Source organism: Hakea prostrata, chromosome 1 (assembly GCF_041222555.1).
Source record: "Hakea prostrata isolate BN-2017 chromosome 1, UWA_Hpros_2, whole genome shotgun sequence".
NCBI classification, from domain to species: domain Eukaryota; kingdom Viridiplantae; phylum Streptophyta; class Magnoliopsida; order Proteales; family Proteaceae; genus Hakea; species Hakea prostrata.
The window spans coordinates 60,515,197-60,540,869 of record NC_142600.1 but is presented as its reverse complement, the minus strand read 5'-3'; the positions used below and the strand labels follow the sequence as shown (position 1 = coordinate 60,540,869).

The following is a 25,673-nucleotide window of genomic DNA, read 5'->3' as shown; positions in this document are numbered from 1 at the left end:
AGCAGAGCAAATCTCGAGTGGAAAGTAAACCCTAGAACTCTTCTTTCTTTGTGGTTCTCCTCAAAACAAACAAAAAGAAAGAAGTGCAAACCCAAAATCGAAATGAAAGAACAAATTCACAATCGCATTGGATGGATTTGGTCACCGGTGATGAGGGCAGTCCGCTAGAGTTTCCACAATCACAATCTTGTTTCTGATTAGCTTTTGGGTTTATTTTGCGAATTGAATTGTTACTAAGGTTGCCTTTTGTAAATTCTGACATTTCTTTCTAATTAGATTGTAAAATTACTATAATACCCTTTCTTATAATCGTTAGATTATTTAACAAATGGCAAGAAGTTGCAGCTTGCACGGACGATATCCGTGCAGGCGCGAACAAAAATCCCTCCAAACCTAGTTGTATATAGAAAGCTAGAAACATCGCACCCAAAAAAAAAAAAAATTCAGAAGAAGACGAGGTGTCTGAACTCGGCAGCCAATGCTGGACCCGGTTCCGTTTTTAATCACGATTTGAATTGAATTCAGTCTAAAGAATCATATAGAGAAGGACGGAAGTTCTTAACTTGGAAATTGGCAGGCATCTTTTTCTTGTTGTGTTCAGCTGGAAGAAGTTGGCTTCTCTTCTCTACTCTGACCATTGAAGCATTTCAGTAATTGTTGGAACCCTAATTGTCATCTTTCTAAACTGTAAGGACTACGAAAGCTTTCAGAATGCCTCAGGTGAAGATCATCGCCAAGAATTTCATGGACATGGTCGCCGCTTTACCTGCGTTAAAGCTTGACAAGCTCTACGATAACGCTTTTATTTGTGAAGCCGTTCTCAGGTTTATTACGTCCCAATCATCAGGATCTTCTAAAATTCTACTTTTTTTTCTTCTTCTTTTTCTTGTGGCTTCTTCATCCGTAGTGATTGAGACGAAGCAAGCAAGTAATGTGTTCTTTAATAGTTCATTGCTATAATTTCTTAGCGCTGGCCTCAAATTTTTAATCTTTTGAAAAACATCCAAGTTGAGGAATACATCATTCAAGCAAAATTTGCTTTACTGCAAATACGGTAATCGAAAGTGAAAATTTATTTATTGCTTCTATACTCAGGTCTTTGCCACCTCTCGCCAAGAAGTATGTTTTGCAAATGTTGTACATCGATGTTCCAATTACTTCAAAATCAATGGAGGAGTGGGTACTTGCTGACGGGCTCTCCAAGCATAAAAATGCGATAGATCGGTTAATTCAATTGAGAGTATTTCTTGAGACTGCCGACAGGTTCTGACCGTTATCCTTCCCATATTCTTTTGTATCCGGTTCATTTATTTTTCTTCTTCAAGGTCTTGCCTTTACAATTTGCTAAACTTGAGGGAAACATCATAGTTGAATCCTAGCCAAATGCATTTTTTGGATCGTTTCCAACTGAAGAAGAGAGAGAACATTAGATGTATTTGTTTGCAAGCACTCTAGGGCTGTCGAGAGTCAGCTTCTGAATTTTTTTGAAAAACCATGAGTCACTGGTTGGTATAGATTTCCAACTGAAAAACAATTAAAACTGAGCTTGACGCCACTCTTTATCAGAAAAAAACGAAAAATTAAAATGAGACAATGGTGTCATCTACCTGAAACACCATCAAGTTGTTAATCGGACAATCCTTGAAAATTGTTTAAAACCAGTTATGGACTTGCTTTAATATTCACTTCTTTCATTGTTTTCATACATGTCTCTCTAGTTGTTATGAGTACCTCAGTTTTGTTTTGTCTGAGGTGGAGTAACACTTGAACTGTTCCTGTTAACTCCTACAATTTGTATCTAATTTTATTTCCACTTTGATATCCAACAATTTACATAGTGCAGCCATGTTTACCAAGGATTCCACCTGTCTAATGTATAATCTAATGCCAATATCAAAGGAAAGGCCCAATAAGTTCAAATGAGTTGGTAACGCTTCTTCACTGCCCTAGGTACTCAATGTGTATCAAAGGAGGTATCAATTTCCCTAATTTCTCATTCGTGACATCAATACAAAGAGATACGGGCTGTACGGCTTTATGTTTCATTGTTTGCATCATATTGCAGTTTTCTGTTCCTCAGACAATTAGAGACATTTGCTTAGGGAAAAGAATGGTGCCTTACTATTAAAGCCACACAAATAGACCTAAAAGTTAAAACAACAGGATATAAAGCTGCATATAAGCTTTGGATGTGTCAACTTCTGGAACAAATGACAAACTTTTTCTATTTCTGAATACTGCATTCCTCAAAATCCTTAGTGAACGAGGCTCAAGGTTATAGAAGCCCTTTCAGGTTGGATGCTTTTTAAAGCAGTTACCTGAAGAACCTTATATTTATCTTGGGATGTTTCTAGGAGTTGTTTCGAATTAACTATTTTCCTATAGATCTCTTAAGTTTTCACTAATGTTATGTATCTTATTAGTATAAACTACTTATGTAGAATCAGGGCATAGTATGAATTTTATTCCATAATTGAGGCATGAGTACGCTGATAGACCCACTAAGAACTGTGAAGCCATGTGCTGATGATGTGCCTTTCCATTTAACCAACTTCCAGCTTGTATCAGTCTTGAATCTTGAAAGATTTCTTAAGATTGCAGAGGGTAGGCTGAGCCTAACAACTATCCTTTTGGTTAAGTCTATTTTTTTGATGTTGCACGTGTCCTGATGTCATAGCATCCTCAGCAGTTTTGTCTTTCTTCTGTAACTGTTCTAAGTTCTCTTTATATCTGCAGGAAAAAAGAGATGAGTTACATATTAAATCCAAAGTTTCAGACTAATGTTCAAAAGTATTTAATATATGGGTAAGTGTCAGTTTCATATATTCACCTTTGTAGATTCTATCTTGTCAAGATTGTGGATTTGAAGTGCAATTGGAGCTTGGGACTTACTGTTGGAAAACAATATGCCAAATTACTTGATAAAGAAATAAATCTTTTTTGAGCCTGGTATTTCGCCTGTTTTGTAGATATGGAACATTCATGTGCATGCACTTTCCTTTTATAAACCCTCATCTCAATATATTATTTCTCTTTTCAGAGGAAAAATGGGAGTAGATGCAAAGTATTATTGGTCAACCTTATCCATAACTCTCATTTCATGATTTTGTTATAGTCCATATGAATGTGTTTGGTGGTAGAACAGTATTTTTCTGTTTAAATTCTTCATTAGATGTCTTCTTTTGGCTTTTGTGCCTTTACTCAGTGCAGTGTACAGAGGCTTCTCTCCATGGAGCCCTAATTATGCTGTGTGGTATGGTTGTGTGGTGATTTCAAATCTTCAACGACATGTTAACTTTGAGACTCAAATTCAACCATACCGTGGATTGGTGTGCATCTCATTAATGTGCAACTAGCATGGTGCACCCATCTATTTTCTGAATTTTTTGAAGCCTTATTTTGCCAAATGGCAAAGTCTATCCGGCTGAAACTTGACATGTCAGCAGGGAACATTGGGGCCAGTCTATCCACAAAATCTGGGATCGATCCAGTCTGCTATGTGGCAGATCTGGCTCCATCTCCCATGTGAAGGGGTCAACATGAGCCTCTCAAGGGGCCTGTTACCCTTTTGTTATTTGTCTACAGTCTATTTCTTTGTTGGATCCGATCATGCAATGTGCATAATATTATTGGATGAGACTTCACCATACTTTCCAAATGCATGTTTGTGACTGTTGGTGGTTTTAATCCGTATATCATCCATGACGATTCTGTCCTAAATCTTTGCTTGTTTCATCAGGTTACTTGGTATTGTGGTCATATTCATACTATTTTAGCTTAAAATGTTGCTTTTAAACTTGGAGTGGTTGTTAGTTATGATCCTTGAATTTGCAATATGCAGTGGTGTTTCACCTAGGGAACCCATGCCTCCAAGCGTCACTGTGAGGCTCCCAAGTTTGGAGGATCTAGAGGCTTATGCACTTGAGCAATGGGAGGTTGTTATTTCAACTGTATACTTTTTTAGCTTATCGCATTTGCACCTTAGTTCAGTAGCAGTGTTCTTAAGTTCTTCTACATAAATTTACGTATTATGTATGAAATGTGAGACTGGTTTCTGCCTTTTTTCAATTTATAGTTTCAATAAATTTCAGGTCATCCTTTTTATGACTTGAAATTGTGGTAAATCAGTGCTTCTTGCTGCAACTTATTAACCCATCCCAAGCTGGAAAGCCAACAAACTTCAGCTCTTCTGTGATGAAAGTTTTTCAGCGAGGTCTTTTAAGTCAGAGGTTCCTACTTTCTAACAAATTTAATTTAATTTAATTATTTTTTAAGTTGATTTCTTTGTCGTGCCTTATGTTTCTTTGTGATTACATGTATCTGAAATGATGACATTCTGTTTGTATTGCTTGGCAGAGAGAAAGAAGCTCCAAAGTTGACTGAGAAAGGCTTCCAGTTCTTAGTATGTTTCACAATGACTATAAGCTGCTAATTCCCCTTTATAGCTTTACCTGTTGGTAGCCATCTTATTCATTTCACAAATGGCAGCTGATGGATACAAATGCACAACTTTGGTACATAATCAGGGAGTACATCTCAAGTTCTGAGGTATTTACTCTTAAAATTTTAAATATATGGGTCGCTGTAAATTTTGCACCTAACATTTTTAGGGGTACAAGTTGATCCTTAGGTTTTTTTTCTGCGTGTCTTCAAAGACATTTTATGTTATTCCTCCCAAAAAGGATAGATTAGGGGATCTAAATCCAGGGGCCCCATGATGAAGATACTTCATTTTATTTTTGGGTTCTTCCTTCAGGGATGTTAAGCAAAATTAGAAGTGGTGATGAAATTGTAAACACAAAATACTCTCTTCTTCACCCAACACCTAAATGTGATTTAAAGTTGCTAATGACCAAACTCCAGTCAGGATCCCGTAACATCTCAATAATCAGGCTACTACACGATGAAATATTCCAAATCTTGAAAAGGGGTTTTAGATGAGAGGAGATATAACAGAATAGACCAAAACCAGATTCAGAAGACCACAACAGGAGTTCATCATCCCTATTTGAGTGCTGATTTAATCCTTCAGATATGGGCTTGAACAGATACGCCGATGGAAAGATTTACCCCTTCGGATTCTGCACAAATTCCCCCACAAGAAAATCAAATACATTGCACTTTTTTGCAGGAACTTAACCAGTGAGTGAAGCAGCAGGTCTGCAGCACCTTGTCACCATTTCATCCTTACTTCAGCCTAAAATTACACCCTTGAATGGTTCTGCATCAGATCTCAGATATAGTCATGAAAATGATTGAAAAAACAGAAAATAGAAGATTTGATAATAATATTGAGCCTCTGATCTCTCCCTTGGGCTTTCACTTCCCCCTAGGAATTTATGACAACAAGACTGCTATAGGCATAGCTAACAATCCTTTGGAACATTGCCATACAAAGCACATTGGGTTTGATCAGCATTTTATTGAAGAAAAAATTGACTCTGGCTACATCTGCACTCCTTGTGAAGATACTATGGGAGACCAGTTGGCTGATATCTTCAGAAAAGGGATTAGCGAGTTGCAGTTCCGTTTCATCTTGTGCAAGCTGGGCATGACATTTATTCTGCAGCTTGAGGGGGAGTGTTAACGTTCATGTAGTTTGGTTATTTTACTGTTGTGGGTACTGAAATGAAAAAACCTTTTCTTTTACCTATGTGGGTATTCTTATGTTAGTGTGGGGTATTGATGTAATCTTACATGTTATTTTATGTTAGCAAATATAGGGGAGAGAAATCAATTCTTCCCCTACCCGTTCTCTGGCATATCTTTCTCTTCTCCTCCGTGTTCCTCTCTCTGCTTCCCCCCCCCCCACCCACAACCCCCAAAAAAAATAAAAAAATTTCTCTCTTGTATTTTCCTTCATTACTTCCTCTTATTGCCTGATGATTGGGTTTTCTTTTAACTAAAAATTGGTAGAGCATATGCCTTGCACGTCTGGATGTGCTTAATTTTTCTCATCGTTTGGTTTTATTTCTGTATGGTGCAGGATAGAGGTGTCGATCCTGCAGATTTGATTTCATTTCTGTTGGAGCTTAGTTTCCATGTTGCAGGCGAGGTAATGAATAGGAACCTGTGGATATGATCATTTTGAGCTAAAGTAATTATTTAAATTAACTAACCATATTGCATAATTGTGGGCCTTATGTAGTGCCAGTGTTCTGGGTTTCTAATCCATGGTTTTATTTTATTTTATTTAAGATAATGAAAGAAAATCAGGCTGTTTTCTCAAGCAATATTGCATTGATTCATACCTCCCTTCTCCTTCTTTTTATCTTAAAACAAAACCGAACATGAGGGTATTGTTCAATGCCAAAAATGTGAAGGCTGAATTTTCCTAGTTCAAGTAAGGAGATATAGAAAACCATTAAATGGGTAGTACAACTACATGTTGGGGCATGTTGGGGATTTTTCCCTCCACAGACTAATTAGTACAGTTAAGTAGGGAGGATATTTATGTAGTTTTCCTTCTTGATTTTTTCTATAAAATAAGGGGCTTGATTGATCATATTGGTCATTCAAGCTTACATACTTAGTTCTTTTAACATGGCATCAGAGCTAAAACTGATCTAGGCTAAAGAGCAGTCCCCATCTCTCTCCTCTTCCATTCCTTGGTTCCCATCCTTCACAAAGGGCAGCACTGATGAGGTGATTTGATCTAGTTGCTACCCTACCTTTTACCTCATCAATCAATGATTTCTCTTTTTGGTTTTGCAAATTTGGACTCTTCAGCCCTCTTGAAGATCTAGTTTTTGTTAGTGCCTGGGATTGTGCCTTCGTTCTTTGGAGATTCAAATAACCAACCTTAGACAGCATTTATCAGTTTTTCAAAACAGCAGAAGACTTTCCAACTTTTAGAAGACTGGGTTTTCAAAACCCTGACAATCACTGATTTGGGAGGTTTGGGGGGGGGGGGGGGAATGGATTTTTATCCTGTCCATTTCTGACATGGAAATGGACCATCCATTTCCTTAAGGATGGGCAACACAGGTTCAAGGTTAGATCTAAGGTTTGAGGTTAGATTTGGAAGATAGAAAGTTCTTTATTTTAATTTTATCTCAACCCTTTGATCTAACCTTGGAGACACCTCATCCATAAGGAATAAAAAATGGACGGGATAAAAATCCCCCGGGGGGGGGGGTGGTCATCTTCACACCCATTAATCTTCATGTCCTGCTGGTTCTTTGAAATCATTATGTTAGACATGACACTGCCACCTCTAGAATTGAAGGACAGATTTGAAATGAGTACGTTCTTATTGCTAGTGCTTCAATCAAATATGATGGAACCAACTGTCTGATGTGTCCACCCAAATGGATGCTGTCCTTTTGTATTCTCAGTTACTTGGAAGTCAGCACCAGGAAAGGAAATACTCTTTATCTCCTTTAGATCATTTTTGGTTAAAGCTTTTACCGATGCTGATTGAAAACCAGCTTGTAAATCTATTTATGGGTGTTGGACCTTTGTGGGTGGAAATCCTGTCACATTGGGAAGTAAAAAGCAAAGTGTTGTGGCTGGGTCAAGTGCAAGTCTGTGCAATCCAAGGAATTTGTAAATGTTTATGACGTTGAAGTCTATTCCAAGATATTGGATATATACTTCTCTACTGATGATGTTATACTATGATAATAAAGCTGCGGTTAGCATCCATCAGTGCAGCATTGATTGAACAGAGCATGAGGAAGTCAATGACCACTTTGTTAAAGAAAAGCTTGAAAGTGGATTAATGGTATACCCTTTGTGAAGTCTGGTGAGCATTTGGCTTATATATATTCACTAAGGGGTTAGGAGGAAAGCATTTCATCCCTCCTGTCAAAGTTGAGCATATAGGACATATAGCTCCAGTTTGTGGGGGATTATTGTGTGATTCCCATGTAGGGGGCATATTGGGGAATTTACCCTCCCATGGACTCTAATTAGTAGAGTTGAGTTGGGAGGGATATTTATCTACTTCCCTTCTTGATTTCTATTATAAATAAAGGGCACTGATCATGTTGACCATTTAAGCACTACAGCTTGAATTGGTTTCTTAATAAAGATTTTGGATTTCCACATTCCCATCTGCAACCGAAAAGGACTGCTTGAAGTTTGAGCATCCTGTGACTTGAGTTTGAGGGCCTCCAAATGGGAAGGTGAAGGGGGTGATTGATGCTGCTGTTGTAGGCAGTCCAATTTTATATATGATGAAAAAGATTTTTCTTTAGTTCCATTAATGTATTCAAAATTTTCCGGATAAACAGTTTCTAGTTATGTTATAAGTTCTTGTATTTTGCATCTTAGTTCCCTTCGCTTATGTTGTAGGCCTATAATTTAAACACCTTGACTGACGTACAAAGGAACACTTTTAAGGATCTTGCAGAGTTGGGGCTAGTCAAGCTTCAGCAGGTGAATACAGAATTATTTAATATTATAAACATGTGAAATGCTTTTGTCCCAGAATCTTGATAATCGAAGAAAATATTTCTGTAGTAGTTACTGAAAGTCTGAATATTTTTGTTTGTACAGGGACGGAAAGAGAGTTGGTTCATTCCTACTAAATTAGCGACAAATCTTTCTGTTAGCTTATCAGATTCATCATCACGCAAACAGGTTTCCTTTCTGTCTTTTCTCTTTTGAGGTCGTTGTAGATAGATAACTGGTGGCCCACATTTCCAATACTAAAACAATAATCGTCGGACAATTCAATTAAATGTTTTCAGTAAAAAAGAATGGTGTAAAATAGTCTGTAAAATTTATGGTTGGATTCATATGGTTATATCACTTGGCTTCTTTTGGGGCTAGGAGAAGATTTTAATGGAGGACTACTTTCTTGGAAGTCTTGTGGTGCACTTGGGATGAGAGGAACGCCAGGTTGTTTTTGGATGAGTTCTCATCAGAAATGGTGTCATTGGTTACTTAAAAGCTAAGATGGCTCATTTAGATTGAGGATTCTGCTTTAGGGTCCCCACGCTTTTCCATTTAATTGACCTGTCCAGTTAATGGAAAAGCATGGGGACTCTAAAGCTAAATCCACCATCTAAATGAGCCATCGTAGCTTTTAACCATCCAATGACTCCATTTCTGATGAGAACATCCCAAAACAACCTGGCATTCCTGTCATCCCAAGTGCACCAAATGGAAAAGTGTGGACACTCTAAAGCTGAATCCACTACCTAAATGAGCCATCCTAGCTTTTAACTATCCAGTGGCACCATTTCTGATGAGAACTCAATCCCAAAACAACCTGGCGTTCCTCTCATCCCAAGTGCACCACAAGACTTCCATGAAAGTAGTCCTCCATTAAAATCTATCTGCCCCTCTCACTCAAAAAAAAACTTTATTTTTTCTTGCTTTTCTGTCCATTGGCACCCTTGGAGCTTTTTCAAATTTTCAAATCTCTTGCTTACTGAACAAGTCTCTTCTGTGAGATGGTATAAAAACAGAATTGCAATCTGGAAGGTTCTTAACCATTTAAGTCCTATAAATAGAGGCCTTAGAGAAGTTCTTTTGTTCCCGGGTAGTTGATATAGAGTTCAGATTCCACAAGGGGATCATGTTCACTGAGGAGATGGCTTTGTGAGCATAAACATACCAGATATTGATATCATGTCGTTGGATATTTTGTCGGTCTACTGTGTGTCTCTGGACTCTGGTGTCGGATACAGCAATCCTCTTACTTTTCTATCCTCCTCTACTTCTGCTTGTAATACATTATGCTTTTCTTGAATATCTTGGCTATCTAATAGTTTATTCTTTCTGTATTTTCATCAACAGGGATTTGTAGTTGTGGAAACAAACTTTAGGCTATATGCTTATTCATCTTCTAAGTTGCATTGTGAGATTTTGCGCCTTTTCTCGAGGTGTGTTATTATAAGCTTAATAGCTCTGCTGAAATTCATTTGTTTATCAATATTATCTTATACATATATATATATATATATATAATTTTTTTTATGGATGAATAAAGAACTTTACTAAAACTGTAAAAGTAGTGATGCAGGACAACCACCATGGAACCAAGACCAAGTGAACCAGCAATGAACTGTGCCAGCTCAGCCAGCCCCTTTAGTTCGGATGGTCTTTTAGAAGGCCAAAAAGAGGCCAAAATACTGTGAACGTGAACAGTGTCACAGCCCATTATTTGGCCTATTGGGAATGTTCCATAGAGTATTTGTGGGCCCAAGATCAGATTACATTAAGATTTTATTCTTGGGAGATTTAGGACCTTAGTTTAGTTTCTATTTTTGTAGTTTCTATTTTAGTTATTTATGCATGTGGTTGAAATATAAAGCCTAGTACTTTCTAATTTTAATTAGTTTCTGTTTCTATAAGATTCTATTGTCACTAGTTACTAGGATATTAATTTGTATTTTCAGTTTAATAAGTTTCTATTTCTTGTAAAGCTTTAGCCAAGCTATACATAGGCCCTTGTTGCAATATAAAAAAAGGAGACTTTTGGAGAAAGGAGCATTGGGCATTTGCAGCCCACCTTCCCTCTCTCCTCTTCTCTTCTTCATTTTATGAGTGTGTGCGCTTCTCCTTCTTCCCCTTCTTCATTCTATTTCTTTTTAGATTTCCCCTTCTTCCTCCTATCTTCTTTATCCTTCTTTCTTCTCCATTTTGTCCCTTATTAATTGGTATTAGAGCCTAAACCTGGGTAACTCTATCTATTGGATTCTTCACTCTCTTGAGCTTGCTCTTGATTTTTCTTCCTTGCTAAGTTACTTCTTCATATGATCTGTCTTCCCTACTTATTCTTCTTCTTTCTTTGATTTTCCTTCCCATTATGTTGCCCATCTATTCACAACCACTGTGATTAATATCACTCTCGTAAACCTTACCTCTCTTTATTTCTCACACTTTCAAAAAAAAAATGAAAAAGATTTTTCAACATAGTTCCTTCTTAGACAAGCGCTTTCCATACAACATCAGTTCTTATTTCAATAGAACTTGAGGATGGGTTTTTTTAAGAGGGAGAAATTGATGTAAGACAACCAACATGGAACCAGGACCAAGTGAACCAGCAATGGACTGTGCCAGCTCAAGCCACCCCCTTTAGTTTAGATGGTCTTTTAGAAGGCCAAAAACTGTTCACGTGAACAGTCACAACCCATTGTTTGGCCTATCTGGAATGTTCCATAGAGGATTTGTGGGCCCAAGATCAGATTAGATGAGTATAATATTCATTGGAGATTTAGGACCTTAGTTTAGTTTCCATTTTGGTAGTTTTTGTTTTAGTTATTTATGCATATGGTTGAAATATAAAGCCTAGTAGTTTCTAATTTTATTTAGTTTCTATTTCTATAAGATTCTATTGTCACTAATTACCAGGATGTTAGTTTGTGTTTTTCAATCTACTGAGTTGCTATTTCTTGTAAAGCGTTAGGCAAGCTATAAATAGGTCCTTGTTGCAATAGGACAAAAAGAGACTTTTTGAGAAAAGAAAAAGATGAATTGAAGCTTTAGCAGTGGGCATTTGGAGCTATAAATAGGTACTTATTGCAATAGGAAAAAAAGAGACTTTTGAAGAAAAGGAAAAGATGAATTGAAGCTTTAGCAGTGGGCATTTGCAGCCCCCCCCCCCCCCCCCCGCCCTTTCTTCCCCTTCTTCAAGACTGATTCTTCTAAGATTTTCCATTCTTCCCCCCTATCTTCTTTATCCTTCTTTTTTTCTCTATCTTGTCCCTCGTGAAAAAGGAATGAACAAAAGGGAGAAAGAAAAGGGGTGTGGGGACTGGGGAGCAGACCAACCTTCAAGAGGGAGGCTGGAGGGGGGTAGCCTAGACCCTAGGTAACAACAATGAGCCTGTTCCTTGGTGGTATCATCAACTGCGGGATGGGGAATAAATTGAAGCCTTATATTATTATGTACTTTTCTTTTAAGTTGATCAACTCAAAGTGTTCATGCTCATCTTTCTCCTACTTTGAGCTTTCTGAACTTCTGTAGCTGAGGTTTCAAAACTCATTTCATTTAACATTTTGATCAAACCAACATAAATGAAATACTGAATTTCACTGAAACAGTGTATTTTTTTTTTCCCATGAGTTTTACTTGGCCATTCTGGGGGACAAATGGCTGAAATCACCGAATTACAGAAACAAAATGACCAAAATTTTGATGAGATGATGCACTTCTATCGCTGACCATAACAAAATGAACGAATTTTCAGAAAAATAAGCTAAGTTTAGTGCAACGGTTCTTATTTCTTTTCACATCTTGTGTTGTCAGACATGTTCAAATTACGCTTGTTTTTTTGAGTGTGCTGATAGTTGCCATTCCATTAGATTGACTATAGGAATCTGCCACTGCTACTCATTATCTGTCCGTGAGATAATAGGTCCCCTACTGGCCTGATATTTCAACTTGGGAAGTTGTCATTTTGTAAGTAGCTGTTGGATAGGGTACAAAATAAACAATTTATACTTGCAGGGGATTTAAACTTCTTATTTCTTTTTTGATGGTCCAAACTAGTTCACCGATAGTGTTCTGGGTCACTGATTCTGGTCCTTGGACATGTGGTTTGAGATTTTGGTCAATCTGCTGCTTGGTTTGACATAAATTGCATGTTGCCTACAAACATGCGATTCTTAGAGAGAGTTAATGCTGTCCTGGCATTTCAGTTTTATGCCGCTGAAACAGTACATTCATTTATTTCAAATACCAAATCTCAGTAAAAAAAGAGCACTTTTTAGACCCACTTCGACTTATTAGACTGTGAACTCGACTCCAACCCCTTGCTCTTGTGTTCTTGTTTTCCCTATTCAACTTGAAAATCTTTGAGGAGCAATGTGTTGGAAGCTTCTATAAGACATCTAAAATGAAGGACTGATGCCATAAAGATTCACAGAATGAGGTTACCTTTTTTCTCTGTTAGTCAAATTTTTGCAAAAAGAGTAACTATGTAGTGGTTAGGCCTCAATATTTTATATGTTAGATACCAGGGACCAATGTATGACTTCATAATTCGAATTTAATTTTTGTTTAAGATTTGATTTTCTTGAAGCAATTTTTTATGAAAAATATAAGATTTTTACGTGGGGTTTGGGTGGTTGACTGTTGGCTTTTGGAATTGTAGTTATTAACGCTTGTACACTTTTAGTCGTTCATTAACATTTTGACAGTTAATAATATTGAATGATTTGTTTCCATTTGCAAATTGCAACAGCATTAGGTGTTTTTATTTGTTTTTGTATGTTATAGTACTAAATGACATGTAGCATTAGCTATATTTGAGAAATATACAGCCAAGGTATGTTTTACACTGCCAACCTATGGAACAAAACCAAACTTATATTTCTACCAAAAAAAAAAAAAAAAACCAAACTTATATTTGTGGGTTTTCTTTTTCAGCAATCTATATAATTGTGTTTAGGAATATTATATTATGGTCTCTAGAATGTTCTATGCCAAAATATGGTCATTTGGCAACCGAATGGTCAACCAACCACCGCAATTTGCATTCCTGGAAACCAAAATCTTTACAAGGACAAGGGGAAGAAAAATCATAATCTATATATGGAAGCCAAACCTGTGAGCTGGATATTGTGTGCCCGACAATAATAAATAAATGTTCTAGCTTTCTTTGTTCTGGGTTCTTTTACTGAAAGTTAATGTGATGGCTGGTATTTATTTAGCCTAACATCATAAAAGGCGACCTGCTTAACTTGGGTTACAATTTTACTGCTCTAGTGCAGCCAATGTCCTTACATCTGTGGTTGTTTGAGCTCAATCCAGTAACATCCCTGTTTAGCAATGCAAGTTCTGTCCATGGTGGGGAAAACATCATGTCATTTCCATCCTTTAGTTGCCTTATGATGATTATGTCATACCAATTACCTTCCCTAAATTTTTGAAATTGTACTTTAAACCAGAATTTGAAATGGTGATTTTGTCATTATAAAATGCAGGGTTGAGTATCAACTTCCAAATCTTATAGTTGCAGCAATAACAAAAGAAAGCTTGTACAGTGCGTTTTACAATGGCATCACAGCTGATCAGGCAAGTATTAGAATCAAGTTTGGGGTTTTATTGTTTATTTGCAGAGATCATGAGAACCTCGGGGACAATTTGGCCTCTGGATTTTATTTATTTATTCACTGGTCTTGTGATTGGGATAACCCCTATCTATCTGATGGATGGACTTCTATAAAACATGTTTGCCTAGGAAAAGTTTTCACATGATTGTAAGGGTTTTGGGTTAGGTCTATCCAACCATTGGGATAACCTACTAATATTTTCCTGGGCTACTTGAGCTGTGCTGGTGTTTACAGAATAATGGAAGTATAGTTTTATGCTTCTGGAAGGGTTTTTTTTTTCTTCTTTTTCCTCAATGATTATTTAACTTCTGAAATTTTATTTTACAGATAGTTTCTTTCCTTCAGCAGAATGCACATCCTCGTGTTGCAGAGAGAACTCCAGCTGTACCAGAGAATGTTACAGATCAGGTCTCCTCCCTAGTATTTGAGAATTTTGTCTGACTGATATGTTCGTCTCTTATGTGATAAGCTGAGCTGAATTTATAGTTGTTGCAGCAGTGATTGACTAATTGAATTTTTGAGTTGAAGAAGAATTTCTTGAACATGTGTTGTCTTGTAATTAAGAAATTCCATGAATGTTGAACATGTACATTTAGTTTGCCTGCGGGCTGAAAAGTTTCCTGCTGTGGACAGATGAGGCTATGGGAGTCAGACCTGAACAGAGTCGAGATGACTCCTGCACATCTATATGATGAATTCCCCTCCAAAGTAAGTCTTTGCATCTTAATCTCTTTCTCTGTTATCTCTTTTTCTCTTTTTAAATGTTTGAGTGATGACACCCCTGTGTCCTTCTAGGATGTTTTCGAAGCAGCTGGTGATTATGCAAGAGATAATGGTGGATTATTATGGGAAGATCCAAAAAGAATGCGTCTTGTTGTCAAGGGTGAGATACACATGCAGATGCGGGAATATCTTCGGCGCCAAAAGTAATATTCATTCTATTGTCTCAGCACAATATTTTGGATGGAACATCTTGAGTAAATTTTCACATACCTGTGGGGTGGTGAAAACTGTGGTTGGAGCTGGTTATATGTATGGTCTTTACAAAGAAGAAATTAGGTTTTAACCTCTCCATTTTCTAGTGTTGAGGGCATTTGAGGAAAGCAGATTTACTTCCAGCTTGCAGCTTTTGTAGCTTAATATGGAAAAGTAACTATCCTGTTTTAAACTCATTACACAAAGAATTTTGTTGTGTTGCAGCCTTGCAAGTAGGTTGGAACACACTGTATATTATGTTAAGTGGTTCTATGGTATATTCATTTTTACTGTGAGTCTGTGACAGCAGTTTGTGAACATGAAGTTGCAATTTGGACGAATTGAGAGAAAATTTTATTTTGTGGGAAGGTTGCTTTAAGCACTATGGTCAATTGCCTGTGGCATCGAATCTGGTTTGAGTTAGGCCAGAACCTCAGAAAGTGAAACTGGAAAGGCTAAAGATATTTCCAAAATTTGTTCTTTTTCTTGGAAGTTTTTATTCAATGAACTTCAGGGTTTTGCTAAAAGAGGTGAAGTTTTTCCCTACAAAATATTTCTAATATTTTGCTGGCTAAAAGAATAAAGGTTAGCTAAACCTAAAAATTGAAAACGGATAATGTGCAAATTCTTTAAGAGTTTTGCAAGGGTCGACTAAAATAGTTTTTGGTCATCATCAAATCAGTTATAAGGACTACAGGTTCATAGGTCTAGGGGATGGGAAGAGGTCTGAAGGAGTAAAAGTTCAAATCGAAGACTTCTTGGGTCCTAGTTCCTTTACGTAAGAGGTTACTATGCCTGAAGCACATCCACTCTAGATTTTGGAAGCATAAAATGAGTCTGATTCAATCCTGAATTTTCGAACCTTGAATCGCTATGTTATGGTGCTTTCTGAGAAAACACAAGAGTGGTACACACCAATCAAAAAGAGAATTCACAATTCATCAATAGAAAAGGGAAGACAGATAAGAAAGAAACACAATTCATCAATAGAAAAGGGAAGACAGATAAGAAAGAAACAGAAAATGAGACTTGTCAATATGGTAAGCATGGACGTATGAGACATTGGAGGAGGCTAAATATTTATCCTTGTAATCTCTCACTCCCTACTATTGGTGTGCAATGGAAACAATTGAGCATATCATCATTGAATGCCCCTTTGCAAAATTAGTCTGGTTTGAGAGCTCTCTTATTATTATATTTCTCCCATAGAGTCGATGTGAAATTCCCTATAATCCTAACCTGTTAAACCATGGTTTTAGGTCCGCGAACCTAGAGCTCGAGTAGAAGGCAACTCTGGACTATTCGAGTTGAGCCTGGAGGTTTAGAAATTGAACCTATAGAAGTAGATTACCACAAAGAAGACTCGGCCACTCAAATGGAGTTTAGGAGGAGAGAGAAAGTTAGTTTGGAAGGCATTAAGAGAAGATTTTGGCATGCCTAAAAATCGATGCTAGAGGACTCAAAATGTTAAGATAAAATATACCAATGATTAGGCCTTGAAATGGACTTTCTACCCTTCGAAGCCCTTCAAAATCGACCTTTGCACAAAGGAGATAGAGGGCCAAGAGATTGGGGCCGATTGCACTGCTAAACCGACCACCCCCTACCCAGATTCAAGGCAATTTTGGGTTTAAAACCCTATTTTATCTCTCTCTTACCTCATAAGTGTATTGTTTATGCTAGAGGAAGGCTGAGAGCTTGAGAGTGGTGAAGGTCTTGAAGTTTGGTGGGATTCTTGCACATGGAGAAGTGCTAAAGTGCGATTCATCGTGGTACATGTGTGTAAAGGTAAGACAGTCATGCAACCCTCTTTTTTAACAACTTTTGAAAGTATTTATGGAGATTGAATGCAATGTTGTGGTGATTGTTGATGTTGGGCAATAATGAATGCTCAATTTTGTCTCCAAATATGTCTTCCAACCCCTTTGAATGTTGGTTCATGCAATCCCTTGCATTTGAGACTGATTGGACCTCTTTGAGATGCCCGCGGGAGACTCTCTGAGAGCCAAATTGGGGTTTTTTGTTTGGGGACTTGTTAAGATGATTGAAAGGTGTTTTTGGGACAATACCAGTGAAACATCGAAGTCCCAAAAACCCTTAAGTGAGTTGATTTTGAGAAGAGTTCGAAATCAACCAAACTTGGTCGTGACCATAGGGTGGGCCGTCTACCAAGGGCGGTTGACCGACCCTAGTAGGCTTTAACCGCCCCCTGGTTCGGGTGTGTGTTTTGGCCCCTTTTATACCCGGTTGATCCCCGATCGATATCCATTTAGATTTCATGTTCCTAGGGTTATTTTGGGTCATTTGCACTCTAAATTTGTGGAATTATTGGACATTGGAGTTTATTATTGTCTCTAATAGGTGAGGGACACATTTTCATATATCGTTTAGTTAATTTGATTTTATTGCTTGTTATTATATTGTGATGAAATACATTGCCATATCAATGTTGTATATTTAAAATGCGTGAGACTTTGCACGAACAGAAGGTAATATGATGTTTATGTTTATTTACTATTCAACTTACATGAATGATGATTGTGAATATGATGCATTTGGATTGGAGGGTAGGACATTGTCCACTTATATTTATATAGTGATTGGGGTTGTGGGTTCGCCCATTACCTCGGTGACTTTACATTCACTCAGACTTACTAAAAGTACATGGTCAATAAGTATCTAGATGTAATGGATAGAAAACCCTTGAGTACTACTACCCTTTCGGCAGGGATATCGAAGTCGAGTGACTCGTGGTGGCAGTGGTTGGGTCATGTGTGCATCGAGCAAGCCCACTGTCATCATGTGATGGTAGAGTTGCATATGTTAGGATGGGGCTCATTGGGCGTCCAAAAGACAACTTGAGTGAAGTGAGGAGACATGAAAAGCATTTGCCCCAACATATGTGGATGACTATAGGGTTAAGGAATGGGACTCAATAAACGCTTCTGATTGAGGACATCATTCCTAGGTGGAAAATGATACTAGACTAAAAAGACACTAGGCATAAGGGAGGATATCTAGACCACATGTAGTACGATATTTATAACCTTGCATTGGCCTAGGTTATCCCTGACACACTCTAGTTTTCTAACCAATGGTGATGTAAGAGAGTGGAGACCTAATCCCCAGCCACGGTTTGATGTGACTTCCCCCAACTACTGCGGAAGACCCTAGAGATGTCTCATGTTGAAGGAGAGTGACGAGACCACCCAAAGGAGGCTGGTGTGTAACTTAATTCGTGTCTACCATAAAGACTTTATTGTTAGAGTTAAAACTATACTTTCATACTCATTCATTTATTCATCTCATTTATACATATACATAGATTGCTTATTGAAATGTGCAATGAATGCATGATATATGGTCATGTTGACCTCATTGAGTTCTGTTGAACTCATTCCTTTCTATATATACTTTTTAGGTCTTATTAAATGTTATAAGGACTTCGTTCAAGTGGAGAGTATGCCGCCGCTTGAATTCTACGAGGGACCGATTGAAGAGGATGTGGGGGTATATAGAGACTCTTGCCCATGTTCGGATTGCTCCTATGGAGTCGAGTACTATTGAGGCCATGGCGATCACCTATGAGATTTTAGTTGCCCTTGTGACCATTTGTTATATCCTTCTTATAGAACCAATAGATGGTGGCACTACTTAGTCTTTTGAACCTTTTTGAGAACACAGACTTCTGATGACATACAATCTTTTTATTGAAATCTGATCATGAATTTGGATAATTTTGATTAACATTTGGGGATAACTATAACAACCCTGATTTTGTAATTTTGATACTTGTCACTTTGATATTTTCTTGATCATGGATTATGCTATGTTACATTATTGTTATCGATTGTCTATGAACCTAGATCCTTTAGTATTATCATCCCCACGGGTATTCAGGTGAGTCCGAATCCTGCTGGGTGGGGTGTGACAGTTGGTGTCCTTGGCTGAATGAATACAAAGTTGCAAAATCTTAAAAGAAAAAGGAAAATGAGTGAGTAATCAACAATAAACCTCTATTGTTTTATTGTTTAGCACCTCTAGATCGCCAGTAACGAAAAGCTTTTCAAAGGAAAGAGAACCAATCCCATGGAAATTGTATACATGGGCACAACAAGCAAGCATGGAGTTTTTATCAGTGTTGGAAGAGAAGGTATAGGCGGAGCAACAATGTCAAATGCCCAACAACAAACAATTGAAACAAGATGGCAACCTTTGCCTACTGAGATGGTTAAATTGAATTCAGATGCTTCTTTGTGGAGCGGGGAGGCATTGTTTTCATCTTACAGTGGAGCAACCTTAAAATCTGTTTCTTTTTCAGCATTGAGGTAGGAGAGGCCAGGTGTTGAGAATGAGACTTCTACATGCCATCTCAGAGGGCTTTGATCATGTTATTGCAGAGTACAACTAACATTTTCCTATTAACATACCAAAATTCCCTCCCCCTCTTCATTTAGTAATTCTTGTTCAAGATATCAAGGATCTAGGAGCAATTTCTCTGTCATGCTCCTTTAGTTTTGTTCTAGGATGGCATCAATCATGTTGCTAATGCTCTTGTTGGATGCCCCATCTTTATTTTCTCTTGCATGATGATTTGGCCAAATTCCATTCCTTTCTTCAGGAACTCTACTCTCAATATTTCCCTATCTTTGATACAAATGAAGTGGTCTAAATCCAATCACCAATAACTCAACTGTTAGTCGTGGAAGAAATTTTTGAGTGAGAGAGAAAATGAGTTATTAATCTTAATTTGTAGAATTTTTTTCGCTTTTATGTTTAGTTCTGAGTGCAATTTCTTTTTGTAAATTTTGTTAATTATGCACTATTGAAGAAAAGCAATTATTAGTCTTTATCTTAAACCAGGTTTTGAGATTGACAATGTTATTATTCTTTAGATGTTCTATAGAATGTGTGTTATTATTCTTCAGATGTTCTATATAGAATGTGTTGGGCTTTATCAACGATTTGTCGCACTATAAATTTTTATTTTTGAAAGGATATTTAAAATTGAAGCTTTGTCGAACCTGTTGGGTCACTTCGCTTGAATTTCTTTTAACTCTTATCTTCTTGAGATGAGGAATTAATCTTTGAACTCTTTTAATTAATGAAAATTCATTACTTTTAACAAAAGGGAAAGAGAGGGGGGGGGACCTTCCATGCTTAGCTCAACTTTTATAATTGACAGCACATCAAATTTATGGATATACATCTTTATCTTCTTACTTTTTTTTTTTTGGTAAATAGATATTTTATTAGAAAGCAGAAGAACTACCGAGAAAACCACCAAATTGGCAAAACACTACACAACTCGGGATCGGATAATGACCAAATTGTCTCACTTGGAATAGACAGAGCCTTCCTAGCTAGAGAATCTACCAAACCATTGGCATCCTGACAAACATGAAAAATTACAAGAAACACAAGTGGAGGATAGAAGTAATGAATCCTCCAAAATACCCTCAACCTCAGTAGGAATATTTCTACTCTGAGTAATTAAAAAGAAGCCACATATTGTTTATCAATAAAGACACAAAGATGACGTTAACCTTGATCAATAACATCCTTCAAGGCTTGACGTATCGCAAGTGTTTCACCAGAAATCACATCGTGGAAATGTAGAGGTAGATAAACTGCCATAAGGACCTCCTTTGTTAGAGAGATTAGAGCATAACCAATGCCACCTATATTATCATCCTGAGTTAAACTTGCATCACAGAACAACAAAAAATCTTGATCCCCAACAAGAGGGAAAGAATTGGACATCATAGGAGGTGATAGATGTAAATTAGCTTGAGATGCCTCATGGGCCTGCAAATGAGAATAAGCTCCCTGCCGAATGGAAGATGATGAACCAGTATGCTGCTGAAATTCTGAGAATGCACTGTTGAGATTAGTAATAAGCACTAAACTATACATATTTCCATGAGCATGTACCAAATGACATCGAGCCAACCAAAGATGCCAAAGAATAAATGACGCATAAGAATAGACTGTACAAAATTGCTCCTTATTGTTGTATCAAGATCATTCCATTTTATAATGAAATCCTTCAAACTCGGTAATGTACGTTTCCAAATCTCCACAAGCAAGGACAATGAGGGTCTACAAATGCAAATGAAATAGGTTAGACTTAAACCTAATTTCAGCAACACTTCCATTTTTATGGATGAGGATAAAAAAGTAATATATTGTTTGTGATGCTGCCCAGGATCGAACTGGAGACCTTCAGTGTGTAAGACTGACGTGATAACCACTACACCACAGCATCAAGATGTTTATTATTGGGTTAAGATACTATAGATAGAAACTTAGAATTAAGAACCTATTCCAAATCCATGTTTGTACAAATCCAACTGATTAATTTCTAATTTATTAACATCTGGTTAGTTTTATACTAATCAAAACTAGAAAATGAAACATAATATATTCAAATACAATGAAGGGTGGAACAGAAGAGAGTCCCTAAAAGGTATCAAGTACCAAGGCATAATCTACTTTTCTATCAAATAGTTGTTAAGATGTTAATAGGCAGTACAAATTTCATATTTGATCTACATGTTCAAATCCATATAATAGAATTTATTTAAAAAAATTACTAGTTGGTTTATGTTTGAATCCATCAAAACACTTTATACCTATGAATTTCCTTTTTTAGGCCAAATAAAAACTCTGAATATAAGTGTACTTTGACAAGACTAGTACTAGGATGGATGATCTCCTAGGAAGTCATTGTGTTTATCTCTTTTTAAAGGAATGTACTTCTCAACGAGTGGTAACAATTTCTTATATAGGGAATGGAAGATGCACCTCATTCTGGTTAGGTCCATGGGAGCCAAGTCAAGCACAAAGCATGACTGTGAACCAGGATTTTGGCAGATGGACGAGGAGCGCAACTGTTGCTGAGGTAGCAGAAGACTTATAGAACCAAAACAGGGAGTTGTCTCTAAACTTAACACCTGTAATAACCTTGCCAATCACTTTGACCAATAATGAGGACTCTTGGTCCTCATTAATCTCTCCAAATGGAGATTTTTCAGTCGAATTGGCCTTTAAGGACTTAGTCAAACAAAGAATAGGGATCAAGCAGCATCAATTCACGAGGTGGTGGAACCACATGTGGAAGCTTCCCATACACCCAAAATTCAAAGTCTTCTTTTGGCGTGTGTTAAATGCTGGGGTTCCAGTCAGTGCAAAACTTGTTCGGTGGTCAAACTTTAACGCACAATGCGTTATATGCGACAAAGCAGAAGAAACAATATGGCACCTTTTCATTTCATGCGATTGGGGGAAAAGGATTCATGCGGCAGAACCACTAGGACTACGTACGGAAAACTAGAATAACTCATCCCTTATAAGCCAATGTCAAGAGTTGCTTATAGGATTGGATAAAAATACGGCTCAGTGGTTCATGTGGGTGTTCATAATCACGTGCTACTTTATATGGAAAGAAAGGAATCTGAGGGTGTTTATGCAAAAAACACCCGATCCCAGGGCTGTGCTATCTAGCACAAACTACTGGATCAAAGAACTGAATTTACAAATGAATGGAGATGGCACATCTCCGACCCCACAATCAAATAACATTGATAATGTTATGATAAATGAACCAGATATAAATTTGTCTAATAAAAATATTTTGCTTTGTGCAGGGGTACATCACCAGCACCTAGGAGTAGTTGGTTGGAGCAGCGGGATGTGGAGCGACGGACACTTACAGTCGGTCAATTTTGGGAACAAGAAGGAACAGGGAATCCTAGAGACAATGCTTGATGTCATTCTGACAGGAATGAACAAAGTGATAGCAGAAGGGATAACGATAAATGAAGTCTGGACAAACGTTCATTTTATCAAACAAATTTTACCAAACCCTACAAAAGCAAAATGGCCTCTCAAGGAACTCCCCAAGTTAATGAACCTGGCTACTATATCAAAACAGGTGGTTTTTTTGGACTTCCACAACCCAATGCTTCAATTATATTTAGAATATTATGCAGAAACAAGATTCTTACAGATGGATGACTGTAATAGCACTATATGTAGTATTTGTAAGTGTTTTCAGCACTAATTTCGTTTTAATCTAAGTTTATTCCTATAATTTTTTTTTTCTTATATAGCGATAATAAGGTGGAGGTTTTGGGTTTGAACCTCTATCTCTCAACACCTCCCTGTCCCCCTCCCCCCTCCCCCCTCCCCTTCTCTCTTCCTTTGGAGTCTGAATCACCTATCCTTCATAGAAGCACATTTTGACCAAAATAAATAGGGGTGGGGCCTGCTAGATAAATATTAAAAATTAATTAAAAAAAATGAAAACCTAATGGACCCATCCAACTTATAGAACCTCAATCTTTGTGACCAATTTGATAATAATGATTATATTGAAATACGTGTACAACAATTACCAAAAAAAAAAAAAAAAAAAAGAATACGTGTACAACGATACTGCTTACAACCTTAATGTTAACTACCCAACCAACCGAGCAGTCATCGTAAACAAGCTAGAAAATGATTATAATATTTTTTGGAATCAAAATTTGAATCATGAAATTTGGATTTATCATAAATGACTTTGAAGAATTTATCGATGATCTCAAGCCTTTAAAGCATTAATTAGAATCTAGAAGAGATATCGGGGCGTTTGGTAACGGGCCAAGGAATAGTTCTTGGCGTTCTTTCATTATCAAAACACCAAAAAGCATTTGGTAAAATGGATTGTTAATGAACCGATCTAATTTTGGTATTTAATAAGACTTTTTGCGGAAAACTTTGACTTGTTTCATTGTTCTCAAAAACAAAACACACGTCAAATTAAATCACATAAAAAATGGGCATTCAACCCAAATTTCTTTCACATGCAACTTCTAACTCCTCTCTGCCTTCATAAGAACTTTTTTTTTTCGTTTTCTTTCCCCTAGCCAACATTTCATATCTTGATTCTAGTTTGTTTATTCGGAATTGTAAGAGGAAACGTTCCCTAAATGTCAAGTAATTTTATTCCCCAGAAGGGATTGCATTTGTGGTACATATATATAACCAACCCTTAAGCTTCTTTTGTTGTTTCATTAGATCTGATTAATACCCCCTAATGCTAGTAGCTACATGAAGGTTTTTTTTTTTTTTTTTGGTAGAAGCTACATGAAGGTTAAAACCTTGAATTAAATCTGAAAAAATGACAGCATGCAGTGAAAGCTCTGGAGTCCTTCCAATAGTGCAGTTTGATTTAGGAAAATGAAAGATCATCATCCAATTACTCAGACTCATTGATGGGCTTTCTGATCTTTTTGGCAATTAGTAGTCCACAAGTTCTTATTGGTAAACACAGTGGTGGGATTTGAAATTGAAGAGCTTATTTTATGGGCAAGCAGTTCCAAAGCTGCATGTACAAACATTTATATGTTCCCTAAATACAATTTTGAAGCTTATCATGTCATGATGGACCTCATCCTTCATCATCCCCACGCCTAAAATAAACTGGAGTGCATGTTTGAATAGAAGAAACAGGAAGTAACACTAATCTTCTACCTAGCCCTGATAGCCAAAGTGGAATTTGATTCCAGCAGCAACTATACATGGGAAGCTAGGAAGCATGGATCGAGCTGGAACCACAGGTAACTAAATGGAAGAAGACTTAGGGAAACAGTTCAAACCCAGGTGATCGAACTAATATTTCACATGATCAGAATCGTCCTCATGTATTGAAGAAAACAGTATCCGGAATGACCAGAGACAACTTATCTATATATGAAATATCAAGAGTCTCCTCAGGTTCTCCTTAATTAGTAAGCGTGGCCATGTCAACTATGTCCCTGTTGTCAGTGAAGACCCAGGGATTACCTGAATTTACTTACTCTCTTAAGACTGTCACGGCAGAAATTAAAGGACATGACTCATGAGATCTCGAATGCCTGCAAAATATGTCTAACTGTAAAAGCTTTTAACTCTTGGACCATAGATAAATGGATAAACAAAGTTATTAGAATTCATGTTCATGAGCCTCGATCGATCGGTTCATCCATTTCCCAGAGAAATCATGAAAGAAGACAAAGAGATTCAAGTATTGGTGAGGACATTAAGCAAATTACATGTTCTTTTGCACGTCAAACCAGATCTAGCTTCTAATGTTTGGAGGCAATACATTAACAACAAAAAAGAATTAAAAACCCACCGACACAGTTATTGCTGTTGGAGGAATGAGTCAAAATAACAAACGGTTCACTCAGGAAGCCCTTGCTGATTTTTAAGAGTTGCACTAGTGCTGAAAGTGGTTGCTATTTTGTAGGAAGTTCAATACGTTACGGTGCTTTTTAGTTTTATGTAATTCTAAGTTTACGTAGAGGTTTTTATGCTTTGCAGTTGGTCTGTTATCGTGGTCTTTCAGTAAAGGATTCTGGAGTTTTTTTTTTATGCTTTGCAGTTGGTCTGTTATCATGGTCTTTCAGTAAAGGATTCTAAAGTTTTTTTTTTAAATTTCTCTCTGTTCTTGTTCATCTTCTTTAAACTTCATTTGTTCCAACAGTTTGGTATCCGAGCCAGGTTATTATCTTGACTTGACGAGTAATTGTAACAATGGGAAGCACATCATAGCAGTCAATGATCCCTGTATTTAGAGGAGAGAATTTTGATTTTTGGAAGATCAAAATGCAAACGCTCTTCAAGTCACAGGAGCTATGGGAAATAGTGGATGAGGG

General features: G+C 37.1%; 1 protein-coding gene and 1 non-coding gene across 2 annotated transcripts; one reads left to right on the top strand and one right to left on the bottom strand.

Annotated features, from left to right (window-relative positions):
* The first annotated feature begins 453 nt into the window (after positions 1–453).
* LOC149029257 (transcription factor-like protein) lies at positions 454–15,306 on the top strand. Its single transcript, XM_089141307.1, has 15 exons — positions 454–824; positions 1,096–1,263; positions 2,737–2,805; positions 3,842–3,935; positions 4,129–4,229; positions 4,357–4,402; positions 4,489–4,548; positions 5,987–6,055; positions 8,299–8,382; positions 8,503–8,586; positions 9,751–9,836; positions 13,885–13,975; positions 14,341–14,421; positions 14,647–14,721; positions 14,809–15,306. Exons 1-15 carry the CDS (start codon positions 712–714, stop codon positions 14,941–14,943), a joined length of 1,356 nt encoding a protein of 451 aa, XP_088997433.1. The 5' UTR covers positions 454–711; the 3' UTR covers positions 14,944–15,306.
* A 5,877-nt stretch (positions 15,307–21,183) lies between these two features.
* On the bottom strand, positions 21,184–21,256 carry TRNAV-UAC (transfer RNA valine (anticodon UAC)). Its single transcript has one exon. It is a non-coding gene; the product is annotated as a tRNA-Val (tRNA).
* Between the last annotated feature and the right edge of the window lie 4,417 nt (positions 21,257–25,673).

Coding starts and splice junctions, on each gene's coding strand:
- LOC149029257 (XM_089141307.1), top strand. CDS start 712: ATGCCTCAGGTGAAGATCATCGCCAAGAATTTCATGGACATGGTCGCC. Junction 4,403..4,488: donor AGAAAGGCTTCCAGTTCTTA/GTATGTTTCACA, acceptor CACAAATGGCAG/CTGATGGATACAAATGCACA. Junction 8,587..9,750: donor ATTCATCATCACGCAAACAG/GTTTCCTTTCTG, acceptor TTTCATCAACAG/GGATTTGTAGTTGTGGAAAC.